The following is a 20,323-nucleotide window of genomic DNA, read 5'->3' as shown; positions in this document are numbered from 1 at the left end:
GATGGGGCTTAATCTAATAGATTTGATGGGAAGACTGTGGACTTTGAAACATTAACACCGATCTCTCCCCCCATTTATTTATTTATTTTTGGCCATGGGCTTCCCAGGTGGCTCAGATGGTAAAGAATCCTCCTGCCAAGTGGGAGACGTGGGTTCGACCCTTGGGTCGGGAAGGTCCCTTGGAGAAGAGAATGGCTACCCACTCCAGTATTCTTGCCTGGGAAATCCCATGGACAGAAGAGCCTGGTGGGATACAGTCCATGGGGTCGCAAAGAGTGGGACATGTCTGAGCTACTAAACAGCATCAACAACATTTTTTTGGCTGTACCACATGACTTGTGGGATCTTAGCTTCCTGACTAAGGGAAGATACAATTTTTATTGCTAGCTTCTGTAATATTTGAAACTATTTGAGATTTTAAATGACTCCCTTAAACAAACTGTTGATGATAGTTTTTTGAAATAATTTAGCATCGTATTTTTAGGCATATGGTAATTGAAGTGACTTTGAAGTTGTTTTTTGTTTTCGACTGTGCCACAGTTTCTGGGAGTTTAGTTCCCCAACCAGCAATTAAACCCGCATCCTTGGCAGTGAAAGACCAGCGTTCTAACCACAGGACTGCCAGGGAATTACCTCCTGCTGTTTCCTTTAAATTTTTCTTTTTCATGATTAAAATACAATGTACTCTGCTCAGTGTTATGTGCCACCTTGAATGGGAGGTGGGGGTTAGGGGGAGAATGTGCTGTGCTTCGCTGTGAGTGGTGTCTGACTCTCTGCGACCCCCATGGACCATAGCCTGCCAGGCTCCTGTGTCCATGGGGATTCTCCAGGCAAGAATACTGGAGTGGGTTGCCATGCCCTCCTCCAGGGGATCTTCCCAGCCCAGGCATCGAACCCAGGTCTCCCTCATTGCAGGTGGATTCTGTACCATCTGAGCCACCATGTATATGTATGGCTGAGTCCCTTCACTTAATTGGCTATACCCCAATACAAAATGTGTTTAGTGTTAAATAAATGAAAATTTTTAAAAAATTACACTGTAGAAATAACAGAACCACACATAAACCCATTACCCAGAACGAATGCTGTTTTTTCCATATTTGCCTCATTGTTTTATTTCAAGAAATAAAACCTTACCAGGTACTTTAGAGGTTTCCTTTGTACCCACTCCTCAGAGTCATTTTCCTCCCTGCCTCCCAAGAGGGGACCACTCTTGGGAGTTAGGAGTGTAACTTTCCTGTCTGTATGTTTGTATTTGACTAATATATATGTCAATATATGTTCAGACACAATACATCATTTTAAAAATGACAGTTTTATAATGTAACTCCGGTGTGTCTATGACTTGTTTTTGCACTCATTTGTTTTTTGAGGTCTGTCTATGTACAGCCAGTTCAGACATCTATTCACTTAGTTAACAGTGAAAAACGGTTTTGGAGGAAACTGTTCTGGTTCATTGGTTTAAATTGTTTTTTTCCCCTTTGGCATTTCACTATAGGCATCATAATAACAGCACAGAAAGGCGGTAACTTACTGCTTTCATATTCTGAGATTTTCCTAAATGGAATAGTCTCTAAATTCTATCCAGGAAGAGGTTTCAAAAACTCACTTTAGTTACTTTCACTTACTTTGGGATTGTAGCACAAAAATAATCCTTGATTATTCCATCTCTCTCGTTTGTTTTGTCACTAAGTCCTGTTGATTCTGCCTTAGATATGTGTTTTCGATTTGCCTTTCTGCTCTCTTCTTGGGCTTCCCTGGTGGCTCAGTGTGGTAATGAACCTGTCTGCCAGTGCAGGAGATGTGGTTTCAATCCCTGGGTTGGGAAGATCCCCTGGAGGAGGAAATGGCAACCCAGTCCAGAATTCTTGCCTGGGAAATCCCATGGACAGAAGGAACTGGCGGGCCACAGTCCATGGGGTCACAAAGAGTCAGCCATGACTGAGCACGCATGCATGCTCTCTTCTTGCTGCCCCTCACTGTCTTGGTTTAGGCAACTCCTCCTTATCTCCCCTGCTTTTTTATACTTTTATTTATTTTTGTGCTGGATCTTTGTTGCTTGCAGGCTTTTCTCTAGTTGCGGTGACCAGTTGCTTCTCTCTCGTTGTGGTGTGCGGGCTTCTCATTGAAATGGCTTCTTGTTGTGGAGCATGGACCATAGGACACATGGGCTTCAGTAGTTGTAGCACGTGGGCTCTGGAGCACAGGCTCAAAGACTGTGGGCTTAGTTGCTCTGCAGCATATGGGATCTTCCCAGATCTGGGATCGAGTCCATGTCTGCTGCACTGGCAGGCGGGTTCTTTACCACTGAGCCACCAGGGAAACCCTCATCTTTCCCCTTAACCAGGTCATTAGCCTACTAACTAGTTTACCTCTTAAATGACGTCGCTTAAAAAGTTTCTGCTCTGCCTGACCTCTACAGTTTTGCTGTCTTCCTTAAAATAAGTGACACGTTTGTTATTTCCAGCTTTAAAAACTGAAACTGACCCTCTATTGCTAACAAAACAGTGCCCGACCTGTCCTTAGGTCTTAGAATATGCTGCAAAGTGTGACCACCTGCAACTTATCTTTCCTTCCTAATCCCCATCACCCCTTTCCTCTTAACCCCTTGTGTTTCAGCCACAGTGAATTTGTCTGTCCCTGAACAGGCCTTGTCTGTTGTCACTTCAGGAGTGGGGTGGGGCAGGCACACAGAAAAGGTGAAAGTCTATATGATCACTTTCCTCCTACCTTCTTGGAAATAGCTGTTGTTAACTCTTGTCTTACAGGAGTTTTTACTGTTAATTACCATGTGGCACTCAAGATTCCATTGAATGACATCTTTAGATGCAATAGTTTGTCAACCTTAGAAAACAGTGATGTTGTCCAGCACTATTGGGATGTTCATGTACAAGCTTTTGTCCAGAATGGCACAGTGAGCACAACAGGTGAGCACTTTAAAAACAGAGACATTTCTATACTTGGGTCCTAACTTAAGATTAGAGTATACCAAGAAGCTTTAGTTGAAGTATTATCTGAAGCATTTGTGTGTTAAGACTTACAGCTCCATTGCACTGTAAAGTTTTTATAAATAACAGCAATTCTTATTCTGGTAGAACTTGGCTTTCAGGTTTCTGATGGACATGTGGAGGAATGATCTTCTGAAATACCCTACCTCTAGTGCTCTCCGTGGATAAAACCTAATCTTTGTTGGAACAAATCCTCAAATAGCATTTGATCCTTAGCTCTTAAGCTTTTGAAGATCCCAGACAAAAGCTGAGAAATTGGATTTCTGTGTTCTAATCTTGACTTTTATAAATTGGTTTTGTAACTTTTGTATGACTTTATGGGAAATACATTAATTTCTCAGGCACCAGTTCTGGAAAATGACCAACACTTCCTAAGAAGAGGTTGAAATGCCTATGATTTGCTGTAGGGGCAACACAGATAAAAAAGGTTCATTTGTATTTAAATCCTTCAGTGATTTTTAAACTTTTTTTCAGTTAAAAACACTATTTTTTTAAAAAAATGTAGGAGTGAACTGTTTTCAAACTTAAATCTCTGATTTTCATTTCAGAAGCAGGTGATAATTTGGGGGGAACAAAGGGTATAAAAATGAGTGTGGCCACATGTGAGTAGATAAAGCATTTGTATGTGTCTGGAGCCCATCTGCTGTGTCATAACTTTTTTTAAGATTGTCTGCATATGAAGCAGCAGTTTGAGGACCTCTGCCTCATTTAGTTTAAAATACTAATAATACTTTCAAGACATTCCCTATCCCGAATATAATCCTTTTGTACTTCTGTTTTGAGAAATATGTTGCTCTTCCCTGACCTTATGAATTAAACAATTTATTTTGTCCTTGTATGTTTTAGAGTTTTTGTGTGATAAAGATAAAACTGTAACCACTGCCGTGCCCATCATTCCCACCACGGTGCCATCTCCAACAAAACCAGTGGTCGGATCCTATTCAGTTGTAAATAGCAATGGTACCTGTCTTCTGGCTACCATGGGGCTGCAGCTGAACGTTACTCACGATAAGGTATAGTTGCCTGTTTTTATTGATATGTTCTTTTCTGTATCTCCTTTCCAATGTAGTGGGTCCAGCCTTCAGCCCAAGAGTGTGTAATGGACTGATGCAGTTTTAAATAGTGATCTGATGTTGTCTTGTAGAGTTGTAACTAATTTGAGTTAATACAACCATAAAGAGTTAATGTTGCTGTCAAGGGATTGTCTTGGCCAGCAGGAAACCTATTAGTTTAAGGGACTCTTTGGGGTATAGATTCTTTTGCCATCAGCAGGTCAGAATATGAGCAGTTTTTGTTTTTTTTTTAAGAGCAGTCTTTTTTAAAATTTTTATTTATTTATTTTTACTTCTTTTTCTCTGTGCTGAGTCTTTTAAAAATTTACTTATTTATTTATTTAAAAAATTTTTCTCTGTGCTGGGTCTTCATTGCTTTGGGTGGGCTTTCTAGTTGTGGTGAGTGGGGGCTACTCACCGTTACTGTGCACAGGCTTCTCATCGCGGTGGCTTCTCTGTCGTGGAGCATGGGCTCTAGGCACGCAGGCCTCAGTAGTTGCTACTCTAGAGCTGGGGCTCAGTGGTTGTGGCACACGGGCTTATTTGCTCTGTGGCATGTGGGATCTTCCTCGACCAGGGATGGAACCTGAGTCCCCTGCACTGGCCAGCCGATTCTTATTCACTGCACCACGAGGGAAGTCCAAGCAGTTGATCTTTGTTTCAGTTAGTTTAAAATACAACTCCTCCACACTTTTCTGTGAGGGCTTCCCTGGTGGCTCAGATGGTAAAAAATCTGCCTGCAGTACAGGAGACCCTGGCTCGATCCCTGGGTCAGGAAGATCCCCTGGAGAAGGGAATAGCTACCCACTCCAGTATTCTTGCCTAGAGAATTCCGTGGTCAGACCATGGGGTTGCAAAGAGTTGGACACAACTGAGCGACTGACACTGTAAACTCGGAACACAGCGCAGCTGTTTCTCCAGCTATTTGCTGGTTTGAATGGTATAGGTAGGTAAATACAGAAAGGAGTACCTGCTTGCAAAGCTCTATTGGGCCTACAGAGGGCGATCTGGCAAACCGATCCCATTTCCAGTGTCTTGGGACTTAAACAAACTAGACAGATGGCTCTTGTGCTCCGTAAGAAATGTCTTTTCATTTGGCTCATTGTTTGAGGAAGCTTCCCTCTTGTCTTCCTTTTTTTTTTTTTAAAGTCTGCTGAGTTACAGCTTAAGGGTCTTGTGCCAACTTTGAAAGTAAGACATCATACATTTAAGTATCCAGGAGACAAAAGGAGTTTTTGTTCTCCGTGAACTTGATCTTATTGGAATATAAGGTTTTGCTGTAGATTTTTATGGTTAATCTATGCCTTTCTCCCCTCCTCTTCCCCTGAAGGTTGCTTCAGTTTTTAATATCAATCCCAACACAACCAACGCTACTGGCAGCTGCCAACCTCAGACTGCTCTTCTCAGGCTGAGCAGCAGCAACATCAAGTATCTCGACTTTGTCTTTGCTGTGGTGAGTAACTGGTTCATCAAGATCATTCTCTCAGAAACACATCTGAAAGTCTCTGTGTGAATGGGTGTGTATGTTTATGTGTTGAGGGGGATAATTATCTCTATTTTCCATTTCAACACTACTTAATTATACAGTGTTGTCCATTGATTCCTGTTAATCCCGCAGGGTCACTTCCATGTTCTGTGGACTGAGCTCATTCTCCTCTTCTGCTGTTCTATAGATCTTAGGGTAGGAGTAAGAATTAACCCATATCAAAAAAAATCTAATCTGTCCAAATAGATATATGTAATAATAAAGTCTATTTATAAAAGACAAAGTACTTTCCATAGTTTTTTTCCATTATTGGTTAGAAAATTCTCCTGTTTATTATGATATTTAGGCTTTTTCAAGGTTATACTACTTGTCAGAGTATCAGTAATAATGATAGCTAACACTTAATGAGTACTCACTGTGTCCAAGGCTCTGCATGTACTATGTCAGGATAGTTTATAATGGCAGCATCCAGGTTTTCTTTGTTCATGGTCCCATCAAAGGCTGGACCCTAAACAGAAGTTTTTGTGCATGTTCTCCTTCTAGCTAGCATAAATTAATCATTGGGGACCTTTATTTCCACCTCAGAAGCAGTTGTTATCCCCATAATTTTTTGAAGGGTGTGTGTATGTGTGCGTGTGTGTGTGTGCATGTGTATGCACAGGTTACAGCAAATTGTAATGGGGAAGAGGGGCTAGCTACCCGTGAGGGAACCTGTTGACCGACCAACAGTTAATATATAAGTGACTAAAAACAGTTGTGCTTTTAAATCAGATTACTCATATCTAGGGATGGGGAAATAGCTTCAACATCTGATATATGAAAAGTTAGGCATGTCTTTGTTTCTTGTCTAAACTTGGTATTTTGAGTATAAAGCCTTTTTCCTCTATGGAATATATGCAGAGGAATTGATTATGTTTTAGAAAGATTTATAAAAATCTTCTTTTTCCAATATGTAAATAATTTCTCCATTACAGTACACATATGACCAGTGAACTGCTATTAAGAATGTATAGTTAAGCTTGTCATCTTCAATGTGGTAGAGCAAGCTTCCCAAGTTACCTCATAGAGATTATATTGTAGTCAATAAGAACAAAGAAAGCAAAAAAAAAAAAGAACAAAGAAAGCAATATTTTAGATTCATTCCCTTTTGAGTGATTGAGCTTGATCTTTCTAGCTGAGGTAGGATCCTAAAGGGAACATGGTTTTTTCTGACTCTCATGGGGAAATGTGTACTACTTAATTGCAGAAGACTATTCTAAAATGTACTTCAAAATAGTGACATTTTAACCCTGCTACAGGCGCTTTGAAAAGTCTAGAAATATCTGCAGTGTCACCAGAGTTAAGAGGGGCCCATCTCACCTTCAATCCTATCATGATAATTGCTTCTTAGGATAATTGAATTCAGTGTATATACAGGATGCTTTTTATACTGTTCATGAGGTTCTAATGGCAAGTATACTGGGGTGGTTTGCCATTCATTCCTCCGGTGGATCACATTTTGTCAGAACTCTCCTATGACCCGTCTGTCTTAGATGGCCCTGCACGGCAAGGCTCGTAGCTTAATTGAGTTACACAGGCCACTCACCATGACGAGGCATGTGGCTTTTTTTTCCAGTGGAAAAGACCTGATGCTGGGAAGGATTGAGGGCAAAAGGAAAAGAGGGTGTCAGAGGATGAGATGGCTGGATGGCATCACTGTTGCAATGGGCATGAACTTGGGCAAATTCTAGGAGGTGGTGAGGGACAGGGAGGCCTGACATGCTACAGTCCACAGGATCGCGAAGAGTTGGATGCGACTGGGCAACTGAACAACAACAACACAGGATGCTATGGTGGGATACAAAGAAGAAGGCCTGTGTTCTTAAGATGCCCATGATTTATTGGTCAAGGTGTGTGTATGCATGCACTCAGTTGTAGCCAACTGTTTGTGACCCCATGGACTGTAGCCCATCAGTCTCCTCTGTCCATGGGATTTTCCAGGCAAGAGTACTGGAGCAGGTTGCTGTTTCCTTCTCCAGGCGATCTTCCTGACCCAGGGATCGAGCCTGCATCTCTTGCATTGGCAGGCGGATTCTTTACCACTGAGCCTTTGGGGAAGCCCCCAAGTGGTAAAGATAACAGTGTACAAATAACCACCACTTTTATGGAAGGCCTTGAATGCCATGCTGGCTTTTGGATTTGGTTCTGTGGAAAAGTAGACTGTGCTGTAGGAGGTGCATTCAAAGTGGGGTGAGTGTTAGACCAGAGGGAAGTACAAAGTGCTTTGGGAGTAAAGGAGGGCTTCCCAGGTGATTCAGTGGTAAAGAATCTGCCTGCTATTGCAGGAGACACAAGAGTCCCAGGTTCGATCCCTGGAGAAGGGAATGGCTGCTTCCAATATTCTTGCCTGGAGAGTTCCATGGGCAGAGGAACCTGGCAAGCTACAGTCCATAGGGTCGCAAAGAGTCAGACACGACTGAGTGGCCCGACACAACAATAGGAGTATAGAGGAAGAAGCCATTAATTCTGGCTGGAGGGGAGAGTCAGGAGGGTTTTACAGAAGAAATGGCATTAAAGCTGGACATACAAGAATGGGTCAGATGTGTACACGTGGAGTATAAGGGGGGTAAGTGAAAAAGTACAAAATAATCCTTGGATAAAGGAACACAATTTAGACTAGGTGGAAAATGAGGCATGGAGCATGTTTAGTGAATGATAAGTTTGGAAGAGTGTTTGGGACAAATTTTGGAGAGCCTTGAATGGCGAACCAAGGAGAGATGGGGTGACGTTGTCAAGACTTCCTGTGTGCTTTCTCCTGAAGTTCTCTTAGTCTGCCCCCTTGTTTTCATTCCCTACCGATTCCAGCCTACATTACCGCTTACCTCCTAACTAGTTTCAGACCACCTCCTAACTAGTCCCCCCTTCTCCTCCCCTCCCCCTCCCCTCCCCTAATGTACTTCAGCATCAGCTGAATCTTCTTGAAGCTCAGCTCTTTCTCAGAAACCTGCAGTAGTTCTGTTTTGCCAACAAGGAAACATCTAAATTCCATGCCGGGATAGTTCAAGCCTCCCCTCCCCGCTGTGCAAAGTAACCTGCATATCCAGATTTATGATTCCGTCTTTCCCTTGTGAATCTCAAGCTTCTGTCACCCTGTTCCCTGTGCGCATCCAGTGTGGTAGGAGAGTGACCGAGGAACCAGCACTCAGGCTCTGCAGCTGGACTCCCTGGGGTCAAATCCCCAGGGCACATCCCTGGGGTCAAATCTGTAGCCTTGCGGAAGTTGCTCAACACCCTCCATGGATCAGTTATCCCATCTCAAAATGGGGTGTTGTAATTCTTCCATGAAGCCTCCTGGGTAAAGTTTTAGGAACAGCGCTTGGCACTTAAAGTTCTCAGATGCCAGTGTGCTTGCGATGATGCTCATTTCTGACTTCTTTACTCAGGCTCTTCCCTTCTTGAATACTCATTTCTGCTGTTTTCCTAATTGAATCCTATCCCATTCAAATGGCCCACCCCTAACCTTCTGTTGCCTTTGCTCCTTCCCTGGTTGGAATTCCTCTCCTTTTATTCATAATTTATCACTTTCTTTTTTGTAGTATGATTATTTATTTTTATTTGTCTTCTCTGGCAGATTGTAAACACGATGGGGGCAGGATCCAAATGTGTCCATTTTGCTGGCTCCCTGGAACACTTACATGTGTTACCTTGTACATACTAAGCGGTGAAATAATCAGGATTGTCTGATCAGATTAATGCCTCAGAAAGAAAATAGCATTGGAGGAAAAACAGAACTGGACAGGCAGAAAGGCAGGGAGCCCTGTGAAGAGGCTGTTGTAATCCAGGCTAGAGGTGGTAAGGGCTTGGAAAGTGACAGAAAGATCGGAATGGAGGGAGTGAATTGCTGAGTGTCTGGGAACCAGGTGAGCACATCATCTCTGGTCCCAAAGTTGGAAAGAAAAATGAAGAGGAAAAGGGTTTCAGTCACATTTTGAGTCTCTTGACTTAGTTGCAGTTTGTGCTACTGGGCCAGGTCTAATCCATGGTTGGATCTTCTGGGTGATAGTGTTAGATTGCTCTCCTTCCATAGATGTTAACTGTGTCTGTAAACAGCTGTGATGTGTTGACTAACTGGATGCTTTTTTTCACACAGAAAAATGAAAACCGATTCTATCTGAAGGAGGTGAATGTCAGCGTGATTTTGGTTAATGGCACTGGTAAGCAAAACATTGGCCTGGGGGTGGGGAAGAGTATGGGTTTCACTAAAAGAATGCAAACCGTAATTATCTTGTTACCAAATAACAAGATAATTTAATAACAAGTGCCTTATTTAATGGAACAGAAGATTCTATGTCAAAATTGGGCTTTGGCCATAAATTAAAATTGGTAGCTTAGAACTAGTGTTCTATCTTTTGCAATATCTTGTATTTTCAAAGCATATTAAGCAATAGTTAAGAATGTGACTGGGTTTTAGACTGTCGCAACATCCATAGAGAGAGAAGGAACCTAGTTAGTGATCTTAAGAATGGCTTTTTGTGGGCAGACCCTGTACCCTCTCCCGTATTTCACAGAAAAATCCTCAGGATTGTCTTCCCCCTCCCCCCTTTTTAAAAAATATTGGCAGGATAAGTTACTAACATTTTTTTTTCCTTTAAAGTTTACAGCATTTCAAATACCAATCTCAGCTACTGGGATGCTCCCCTGGGAAGTTCTTACATGTGCAACAAAGAGCAGACGGTTTCCGTGTCTGGAGCATTTCAGATAAATACCTTTGATCTAAGGGTTCAGCCTTTCAGTGTGACAGAAGGAAAGTATTCTACCGGTAAGAACCAAGCAAGTTTTATGAATAATTTATGCTCATAGGTTGACTGCTAGGTGGCTTTTCTTCTGAGTCGTGGAAATTGAAGCCCTGGAATAGAGACATAGGAGTTCACCTCTCGACTCTTAGAGCCCTGAGCAAGTGGTGTAACTATATTAGCTCACATTTTGCTCAAATTAGGTGTGTTTTGTAATCTCAAAACCATTTGCAGCAAAATCCTTAAAGCTACAAACTGATAGGTGCTTTACGTGAGCTTTACATAAGACGCAGACACTCCTCCATGGGTTGTCATTTGTAGGAAGGATGGCACTGGGGAGCAGCAGTTTTTGAGCATCTTGACTGCCTTCTTGGGGCCATCTTCTCACTGGAAACATTTTCATACTCGAATTAAGGCAGTTTGGTCTCATTTTATTAAGACAAAAGATTGCGGTAGGAAAGCCTCAGATGTGGCCTATGTTTTGGCCAACTAAAATGATCTGGAGAGTTTTAAAAGCATGTGCCAGTGTGAATGAGGCTCTTTGAAGGTCTACTCAGGGCTAATGGTGGTATTTAACAGATTTTTAGTGAAAGCTTTGTGAACAGCTCATTACACTGTGTTTATATGATTATGAAAGATGGATTTGGCATTGCAAGATTAAAATCTGCATGAAGAGGGAAAAGTACATAAAATTTCTTAATTGACTTCGTCTTTTAAACCCGATTACATAAAATGGACGATTTGTGGATCACAGCTCTGCTGAGCAGAGCCACACCAGTCATCCACATCCTTTTCAACGATGAATTCAGTGGTTTAGAAATGTGGAAGCTGCATCTGAAAGTGAATGTGCTGTGAGCTGCTCAGCGGTTTTGTAGTAGTGCTGAACACCTAGCCAGCCTTGGTTAGGCCAGAATAAATTCTAGGCTCTTGACGCTACCATTCTTGTGATTAGAGGGATTGATCACAATTAAAACATAGTCTCAAGAACTCATTTTCCCCTTTTTCAGTTTTTGCTTGTGTGCTCAGTCACTCAGTTGTGTCTGGCTCTCTGCGACCCCATGAACTGAAGCCTAACTGTAGCCTGCCAGGCTCCTCTCTCCATGGGATTTTCCCTGCTAGAATACTGAGAGTGGATTACCATTTCCTTCTCAATTATTTTGATCCTTTTTCATTGTTTTACTTTTGAGTCTTTTATCAAGCTCCTCCCCTACATTATTACCTTCAAATTTTAAGTCCAGATTTGTGTTTAGAACTTCAGATTATTTGCAGCCTGCAGTCAGCTCAAGTCTGTTAATCTAGTCAACTAAAATACAATGAGCTGTATTTTTTCTCTTATTTGCCACTTTGGTTTTCATATACATAGAATTAGAAATATCACCCAAAGGAGTATACAACATTTAGTACTGATAGTGAATGTGTAGTCTGTTCGTGGAGCTAGGTGCTTGACTGGCAATACTTGACTATATAGGAGGAGGAAATAGACTTTCAGTAAGGTAAGTATTGATTGGATTTTACTGAATCAGACTGCTCTCTAGAAATGGAAAAGATAGCCCCTGTGAGCCCTGACTGGATTGATAAATGTGGTAAACACACTCAAATTAGTCTGAGGTCTCAGTTTCTTGACTTAGCAGCCACTAGAAGCGTTTCCTCAAAGTTGAGAATCTGCAGGCTTTTTTTGTAAAGGCTCAGACAGTGTTTCAGCTTCGGAGGCCATGTGGTCTCTGTCACAACTATTGAGCTCTGCTGTTGAGGCATGAAAAGAGCCACATGCAGTAAACAAGTGAATGTGGCTGTTTTCCAGTATAACTTGCCTTGTGGATACCAGAAAGTTGAATTTCATGTAATTCACATGAATCACAAAATCATCTTCTTTTGTTTTTGTCCCTCCCCTCCCCCAGTCATTTAAAAATGTTCATAAGGCACTTTTTTAGCCTTTGGGCCAGATTTGGTTCACAGGCTATAGTGTGGCTCTTCTGATCCCGTGATGAAACCTTCCTGATCTGCTCCCAGTTTCCCTAAAGACATCACTCTACCATGAAGTCTAAATTGGCTATGTAGAAATCTGGCTAGATTGGCTCCCTTCATTTCTGATAAAGTAATACTCCTAATTTGGAAAGCACTTGGAATATATAAACAAAGAAATATAGATACATGTATGTGTTTTACATAAATGAGTATACATATATATCTAATATATACATACATACATGAATGAAAGGACAAATAAGTTTTAGGATTTTGATTCTAGAACAATCCATAATTTATGTAGCTTTGTCATAAAAATAGACCTGTCTTAATTACTTAAAGTTGATCTTTTAAGAGCATTTTCTGACTTTTTAATGAACATCTTTTATTTTTGGAACATCATTTTTTTTTTTTATTATACTCACTCTTTGTTACACACTTTTTCTCACCTACAGCCCAAGAGTGTTCGCTGGATGATGACACCATTCTAATACCAATTATAGTTGGTGCTGGTCTTTCAGGCTTGATTATCGTTATAGTGATTGCTTACCTAATTGGCAGAAGAAAAAGTTATGCTGGATATCAGACTCTGTAACACTAATCTACATGAGGCTCTATTACAGAATAATAAAAGCAAGTACAAGTTCCAACATGCAATACTGTTCAACTTAAGGTATATATAGTTTACAGTGCTGATCTTAAAACAGGTGGTATCAGGGATTTCAAACTCAAATAGATAAAAAGACCCCTAAAATGATAAACGATAAATGAATCACACAGTTTTGGCTTTTCCAACTAAGGAATTTAAAACATTTTTATAGTGTCTCCCCCCCAAATGTGCAAAATTGCATGGATTATAGATTCTGTTTTACATTGTCTTGAATTAGTATTTCATTGTTGTCACTTTAGACATTCTGACTAGAAATACACAGTTTAGGAAAAAGAGCTTAACCCCCTCCCCACCCTCGTATGTAGTCAAATTGAGACAACACATTCTACAGTGGATTTGTACTTGCTCCTTTTGCATTTCTTAGTGATTTTGTTTGCAGGTTAACTCAGCTGCTTTGGCATTGCTGCATATTTGACTATGAGAGATATGCCAATAGGTGTGAACAGGGTCTAATAGTATTATGTTCTTAGCAATGCATGCTTTTCTAATGCCTTTTGAGTACACTTGTACTTAATATGGCTGTAGCAACAAAAGATACAAAAGCTTTTAAAATTTTAGAATAGGTGTTAATCTTATCTTTGAATCCTTTCTTTAAAAAAAAACTGGGTAATTCAGCCTTTTAAATGGTAAGATACAAGACTATTCCAACTGGGCATTTCAATCCATTATCTAGATGCTTTAGAGGTAATTGCCAGGCAGTGCCAATTTGGGGTGTTAGTTCTTTGTACCCATAAATTGGCCCCTACACACAGTGCTAATATTAATGTCACTAGATTTATGTAGATTACTCTTTAGTCTTTGAGTCTCCATGTTGGTGGTAGTTTGTTTTATTCTTTCCTTTTCCTTAAAGAAGAAATGCCAGTATGTCCTAGAACCTAGATAAAGAACTTGGACCTAACCCAAAAGTCTTGGTCCCCTCTTTGTTGACGAAAAAGCTGTTCTTCCTTTCCAGCTTGCATTGATGGCTACATTTACTAACGTGGCTTTCATATTTAACTAGTTCCGTGCTAATCAAAGCTTATGTTGTTATTCATTACGGTAGCATCATCAATTCACGTACTTTGTGTTAAGTTTTGTGCTCTGGGGAGAGGCACCAATTGTCCATTTCACCTGCACCACCTGATGTTTATAGGAGAAGGCAAAGCATTTCAACTTGATAATAAGTATTTCTTGCTGCTTCTAATAGGTCTTCTTTTGGCTTTGAGATGGCTGAGCAATTAAAAAATTGTTAATATGCAGCAATATATGGCAGGTTCTGTGTTTTGGGGAGGTGGGAGATTATATACCCCTCCATTCACTAGAAAATGAGATAGCTAGGTTCCAAAATGTTATTTGTTTTGACTTATTTTGGTAGTCCAGCAATTGACACACAGAGGCCATAGCATGTTAGCCAGAGTATGTCTGTAACTACCTTTTGAGTTATATTGGCATGATATTTTCTCCTACTTAAATTTGCTCTCTGTTTAGAGTACCCTGAAAATCTTACTGGCTCAGAATTAGATTCCTAACTAGCCCCTCTCTAGAAAGCTACTTGGAGCTGCTTTGCCAGCTTAAGGCACTTTTTAAAGGCTAAATATAAATCTGATTTTTTAAAAAAAATTTTATTTAAATAATGTTTTAGTGTAAGATTGTTAACCCTTATAGGAATGGACGACGCTTCCAAGAGTATGAGCCTTACATATTTCTCAAGAGTCAAAGCAGCTTTTTTAAAAAATAAAAATTGGAAGCACAAGCGAGTGGCACTGGCTTAATGCTGTTAATGTTTCTAGAAGTTTCTACCTTTAGATTATATACCTGATTCATATTAAAATACCTCTAAGTAGCACTGTTTTATAGAGAACCTGACTTAATTGACTATTTTCGTACTTTACATGGGCCAGTTTATATGCTATTATTCACTATTATTTCATATAGCCACGTGTTCTTTGTACTTTTTGTAATTTTGTTTTACTGGGTTTACATCTTGAGGGTCTAACAGTCTATTTGGTTTCTGGGTGTTTCTCATGGGTTAGCATTTGTATAAAGAATCTGGTCCATGTAAATGCTTTTATGTTTTTTCCTCAAATGTTTAAACCACTAGTTGATGTATGGTATTTCTCTTCGGTTATTTGACTGTCCATTTGCTCAACATATTGCTTCTAAAACAAACAATAAAGATTCTTTTATTTCTTAAGGAAATTTGCTCACATTTCTTTCCTGTTGGCTAAAGTCTAGATTTTGTATACTATATAATGGCAATTTCTTCCAAAAGGAAAAACTTCAGAAATGCTTAGAACTAAATTATTTCCAGAATGTTCTGTATATTACTTTCTGGGAGAGTGGGGTGTGTGTGTGTGTGTGTGTGTGTGTGTGTGTATACATATATATGTATATAGGTCCTTACTGATGTTGGGGTGGCTAGAGTAAAAATCAGGCCAGGGATGAGATGTGTATGGGGTATATGTGTGTGTGTTGAATCTAATGTGTTAGGAAACCAATGATCTAGAATATTTTATAGTAAAAGCGACAGAGTATCTCTGTATACTTTTCTCAACACCTAAACTGAGGCTGCTATTTAATATCTGTACATTGCAGCCACACAAACCGAGCCAAAACAGGATTGTATGTAATCTTTCTCTCAGATCACCTTAAAATGCATGAAACTTCCAATTTCTAGATGACTTCCCAGTCTGCCTTAGTGTGTCACACACAGCCGTTTAGCAGCCTGGCTGGCTTTCCTCTGGATTACCCAGTTAAGCCTGTGACTGACAGTTAATCATCACAGCTCCCAACTCTACTAGCAACCATGTGCCTTTGGTCAAGCTACTCAACTGGGGTCTCTCAGTTTTTTCATCTGGGGGCTGAGGGTTTTCAAGTCTTATTACTCTTATTTCTTTTCTTTTTTTTTTTTTAACTCATTTCTTTGAGTGAAATTTTTCATTTCAGTGAAGAAAAATATACATCTGAATATTTTTAGAAGAAACCGGATAAGAAGCTACTTGTTAGGATAAAATACGTATTTTCATCAAGTGTAAAACATACCATCTGAAGTTTATTGCATTTTTTAGGAGGAATTCTTAAAGGAATCAAGATATTTTTAGGATTATAGCATTTTTATTTCTATTTATTTAAGTAGATAATATTACATTGTCTTAGGCTCATCTTTCTCCTACCTATCTCCTGATCTTTTATCCTAGTACCTAATTTTCTGCATCAATAATTGTCATATTATTGAAACTAGTATAGAGTAGCTTCAAATATCTTTTCAGATCCATGTAATGAACTTCAAACAGTTTGACTGTAGATCTAAAATGTATGTGATAAATGTCACGTAAGAACGTGCGTCTTAATGTTGATTTTCCAAAGAGAAACTCATTGGTTTTAAAGAGGTGTTTGTTTTCTATTTTATTACAAATGTACATCTTGACTTTTCAACCCTCACCCTGAAAATTGTATCTGACAGATTTCTGAACTAACAGAAAATTGAAGATTAACAGCATTTAAAAAATCTCCATGAACATTTTCCTTGAGATTTCAATGGCCATGAAATTTTACCTTTAAAAATCTTCACTGCTTCTGTGATTATTAAACTCTTCCACTTTTCCATTCCCCAGAAATATTTTCAGTATGGTCTCAAGTGTACATTAGGCAGATAGAACAGGTCAGAATGACTTACAGAAGGAGGTTTTTCTTCAAGATGTGATTTTGTTAAAATTTCTGTTTTACCAAAACATCTTTCCATTACCCGAAGAATTTTTACAGGTTGAATTCATAAAATCAATAGTTTTTATAAATTAGTTGGACACAACTGAGCGACTGAACTGAACTGATACTCATTGAGGAGAGCATTTTAGGTAAATGACAGCATCTAGAAAGATCTTTGTATTAGTGGAATTGCCTTTTTGATCTAAGAATATCTGTCTTACATGAAAGCCTTATTGGCAGTATTTATGAAAGTCGTTTTAGTACTGGGTCAAATACCCAATTTGGGAAAGAGAGGACTTTGAATTTGTTTCCAGAATAAGAAATTAATCTACTAATGAATTTTTTAAAAACCAGGTTATATAAAATCCAAGGCATAATACTTTATGGTACATGTCACCCAAGTGTTCATATGCTGGCTGGTAATTTGGGAAATTGAAGGGGAGGAGCTCACTGGGTGATCTTAACACCGTAAATCCACAAAAGTCACATCTGGCAATCTCAGCTATCCTGATTGTTAACAAAACCAAGAAGCAAGTGAAAAAGATCATTGAGCTGGCAACCAAAGTTGGTCACAAAGTCCATAATCTCTAGGATTGCATCTTGTTCCCAGTTATTGCTCCAGACACTAGTGAAAGGCTGGCACATTTCCTACATGAAAATACAGATTTGCCTTGCAACTATTCATTCTTCTTTTTGGCACAATTCTAATAAGGATAATTATCTGATTTATCAATCCCTGGTAAATTGCAAGCGAGGAGGAGAATTAGGGCAGTAAGAGGCAAAGAAATGGAAAATAGAAGTTGGGGCTCAACACACTAGCTGCTTTCTGTCTTTGCAAACATACCACCGTCTACACTGTTCTTTTCTTCTGGAGTCTCAGTAGGTTTTCTTCTGGTCAGTGCTTCTAGAATTGCATTTCTCCTGCCTCCCAGGAGGCATCTTCAACCTGTAAAAAACTCATGGCTTTTTCCTTGATCTTGTAACCACTTACATCTCTCCCACCCTGAAGATATCCTTTCTTGACCCTGTGTCCCCCTTCTGTCTACCTTTCTTTGGTCCCTGTAAACTTCTCATAACAAATACTGTGTTCCCCATCCCAAGTTCTTGATCTCCTAACCAGTCACTTCCCACTCACTCTTAAACCTGCAACAATATGACTCCTAGCCCCCACCCTCTGTATTGCTTCATCCAGTGGACATTTCTCAGGCATCTCTAATAATTGACACTCTTCTCCCATGATAATGGAAACTTTCTTTCCTTGGCTTCTGAGGTACCGTTTTCTATCTACCTTTCCTACTTTTCCCTACTCCTTTATTCTTCAAAGGGTTTTGTCCCTGACCCTCTTATTTTATCTACCCTTGCTGAGAAATACCTCTGTCCCTGGTTTGACCTATCACTTAGGTACATCAACCACTTGGTTAAGACGCAGGTATCTGAAACTTGAATGTCTCCTTCTTCCACAGATCCCTCTCTACCCTCTCCCAACACACAGATTTTAAAAAATTAAAAAACCCTCACAAAAATAATTACATATAAAGCTGAAATGCATATTATTCCTCTGTATTCCTTATCACCATGAATGGCACCAGCATCTACCTAATCACCAAAGCATGGGATTGGAGGCCATTCTATTATCTCCTACCACACTGCCTACATCCATTTGGTCAATTCTGCCTTCTCATTGGATCTCTAGTCCGTCTCTTCTACATCTGCACATTACTGAGTTCAGGATCGAATTATTGGTCATCTGGCTTCTAGCGGTAGAGTTGCTTCCTAACAATACCTCCAGCCTTCCATCTGCCGTAACTTCCGAAACAAATATCCTGCTTTAAATTCTGCAAAAAAAAATTTTTTTGCTGTCAGTATAAGGCTAGACTACCTAGAGCATACAATGTGTTTTTAGCTGGTCCTAACATCCTTTTTCCACCTCTTTTTCAAGAGTATTTCTTAATCCATTGTTTTAGCTATGCCAGCCTGCTTACATTTCACCCAAAGCCCTGTGTTTTGTTACCATCCATAGGTCAATGTTTTTGTCTATACTATTTATACCTGGAATGCCCTTCGCCCATTACATGCACAGCTAATTCCTACTCATTCTTAAAATTTCAGCTCTAGTGTCACCTTTTTCAACCTATGCCTTGGGTAACAAGGCTGAGATGAGTGCGCCTCTGAAAAAATTCGATGACACTTCGTGTGTTCCCTGCCCCTGTTATAGCACATTTTGAAATTGTAACTACTGGATTCTCTTGTCTGACTCCTATACCAGACTGAAATCTTGAGGCTAACAGTTATTTAATCCGGGCCGGTTGATATCTTTCCTTACTACTAAGTGATCGCATATTGCTCTGCATCGAGTCTTATCTGCTTTGTATAGTTGCTCATTTGGCTCATTTCATTATTGCTTCCCAATCTGTGGTGCACCTGGCACTGTGCTTCTTCAACTTCATAACAGTTTGCTTCTGAAAGCTCACAGCTTGATCATCAAGGAAAGGCTAAATATGTGTATCCATTATCTTCCATTTAAGAAATCTGGGAAGTAGGTGATCATTTTATGTCTTTCATCCAAAATGACTATATTTGGGCGGGGGGCAGTACTTAAAAGTATGTTTTGGTTATTTGGAAAATCACTTTGGTGGGACATCTCATCTGCTGGTAATGAGTGCCAGTGATTTGTTGCCTGGGTGTGAAAAACAAATGTGTGTGTTGGGAAGAACTGTCATTTTAAAGTGTATACATTAGAAATGTTGTCATTGTTTTTGTTTTCAATTGTCCTTTCTCCACATCTAGCTCAAGACTGCAGTGCAGATGACGACAACTTCCTTGTGCCCATAGCGGTGGGAGCGGCCTTGGCAGGAGTGCTTATTCTAGTGTTGCTGGCTTACTTTATTGGTCTCAAGCGCCATCATGCTGGATATGAGCAATTTTAGAAACCTGCATTCTGATTGATTATATAAAAATACATGCACATAAGATTTCCTTCCTTTTCAGTTCTGAAATATTTTGTGAAGATTGATATAGCAAAACTTTAAGTCTTAAATCAGTCCCAGCATTTTGAGATCATTCTTTATTAATGAAAACTGTAAATAGAACAGCTTAAAACTGAAAAAGCGTCATGTTAATTGGTCCTGAAGACAAATTTGTTGAAAAGAACATCGGTGTGCTGTGTTTCAAGGTCTTTCTTAAGAAGCCTTGGCCAAATTTGGATTCTAACCCAAGATGCCTGAAACTTATTAACATGGCCATTATGGAGGTTGAATGTGTAGTTGTCTCTTCATGGAATTAATAAATATTGTTTCACTACTGGTGTTCTGTTTTCAGTGTATAAGAACTATCCTGATTTAAACTCATCACAGTGCCTTTGCATATAGTTGATTAAATAAATGTTGATGTGGCATAAATGCCCCTCATATGCTTAAACTTGGTTTTCAGTTGAATGTCCTCGGGACTGTCAGCATTTTATGTGACTTTTGCTGACTTCTTTGAAGCTGAAGTCAGTATCTTAGGCTTGTGATTTTTCCCTAGGTATAAAACAGACCCAAGAGACCACAACAGTGCTTAATCTGGCTTTAGAATTAAGAGCTTTCTAAAAAATGTTTCTTTTTCAGCAGTATAGACTGAAAAGATTCAAACATATTTAACCACTTGCCTTTTTTTTTAATGTTTTTCTCTTCCTTGGATGCCCAATT

At 39.7% G+C, this 20,323-nt stretch overlaps 1 protein-coding gene across 2 annotated transcripts in view; it reads left to right on the top strand.

Annotated features, from left to right (window-relative positions):
• Positions 1-19,937, top strand: part of LAMP2 (lysosomal associated membrane protein 2) — a 33,744-nt gene extending 13,807 nt beyond the window's left edge. Inside the window, exons 4-9 of one of the 2 annotated variants that reach the window (XM_043895457.1) lie at positions 2,769-2,927; positions 3,855-4,021; positions 5,391-5,513; positions 9,676-9,739; positions 10,180-10,344; positions 19,425-19,937. In XM_043895457.1, the coding sequence (XP_043751392.1) occupies positions 2,769-2,927; positions 3,855-4,021; positions 5,391-5,513; positions 9,676-9,739; positions 10,180-10,344; positions 19,425-19,564 (818 nt within the window). In that variant the 3' untranslated portion in view covers positions 19,565-19,937. Of the gene's footprint in view, positions 1-2,768; positions 2,928-3,854; positions 4,022-5,390; positions 5,514-9,675; positions 9,740-10,179; positions 10,345-12,738; positions 15,132-19,424 lie in introns of those variants that run through there. The other variant, XM_043895458.1, reaches the window with a different exon arrangement.
• The last annotated feature ends 386 nt before the right edge of the window (positions 19,938-20,323 follow it).

Source organism: Cervus elaphus, chromosome X (assembly GCF_910594005.1).
Source record: "Cervus elaphus chromosome X, mCerEla1.1, whole genome shotgun sequence".
NCBI classification, from domain to species: domain Eukaryota; kingdom Metazoa; phylum Chordata; class Mammalia; order Artiodactyla; family Cervidae; genus Cervus; species Cervus elaphus.
Note: the sequence above shows the minus strand (reverse complement) of the source record. Positions and strands in the feature narration are given on the sequence as shown.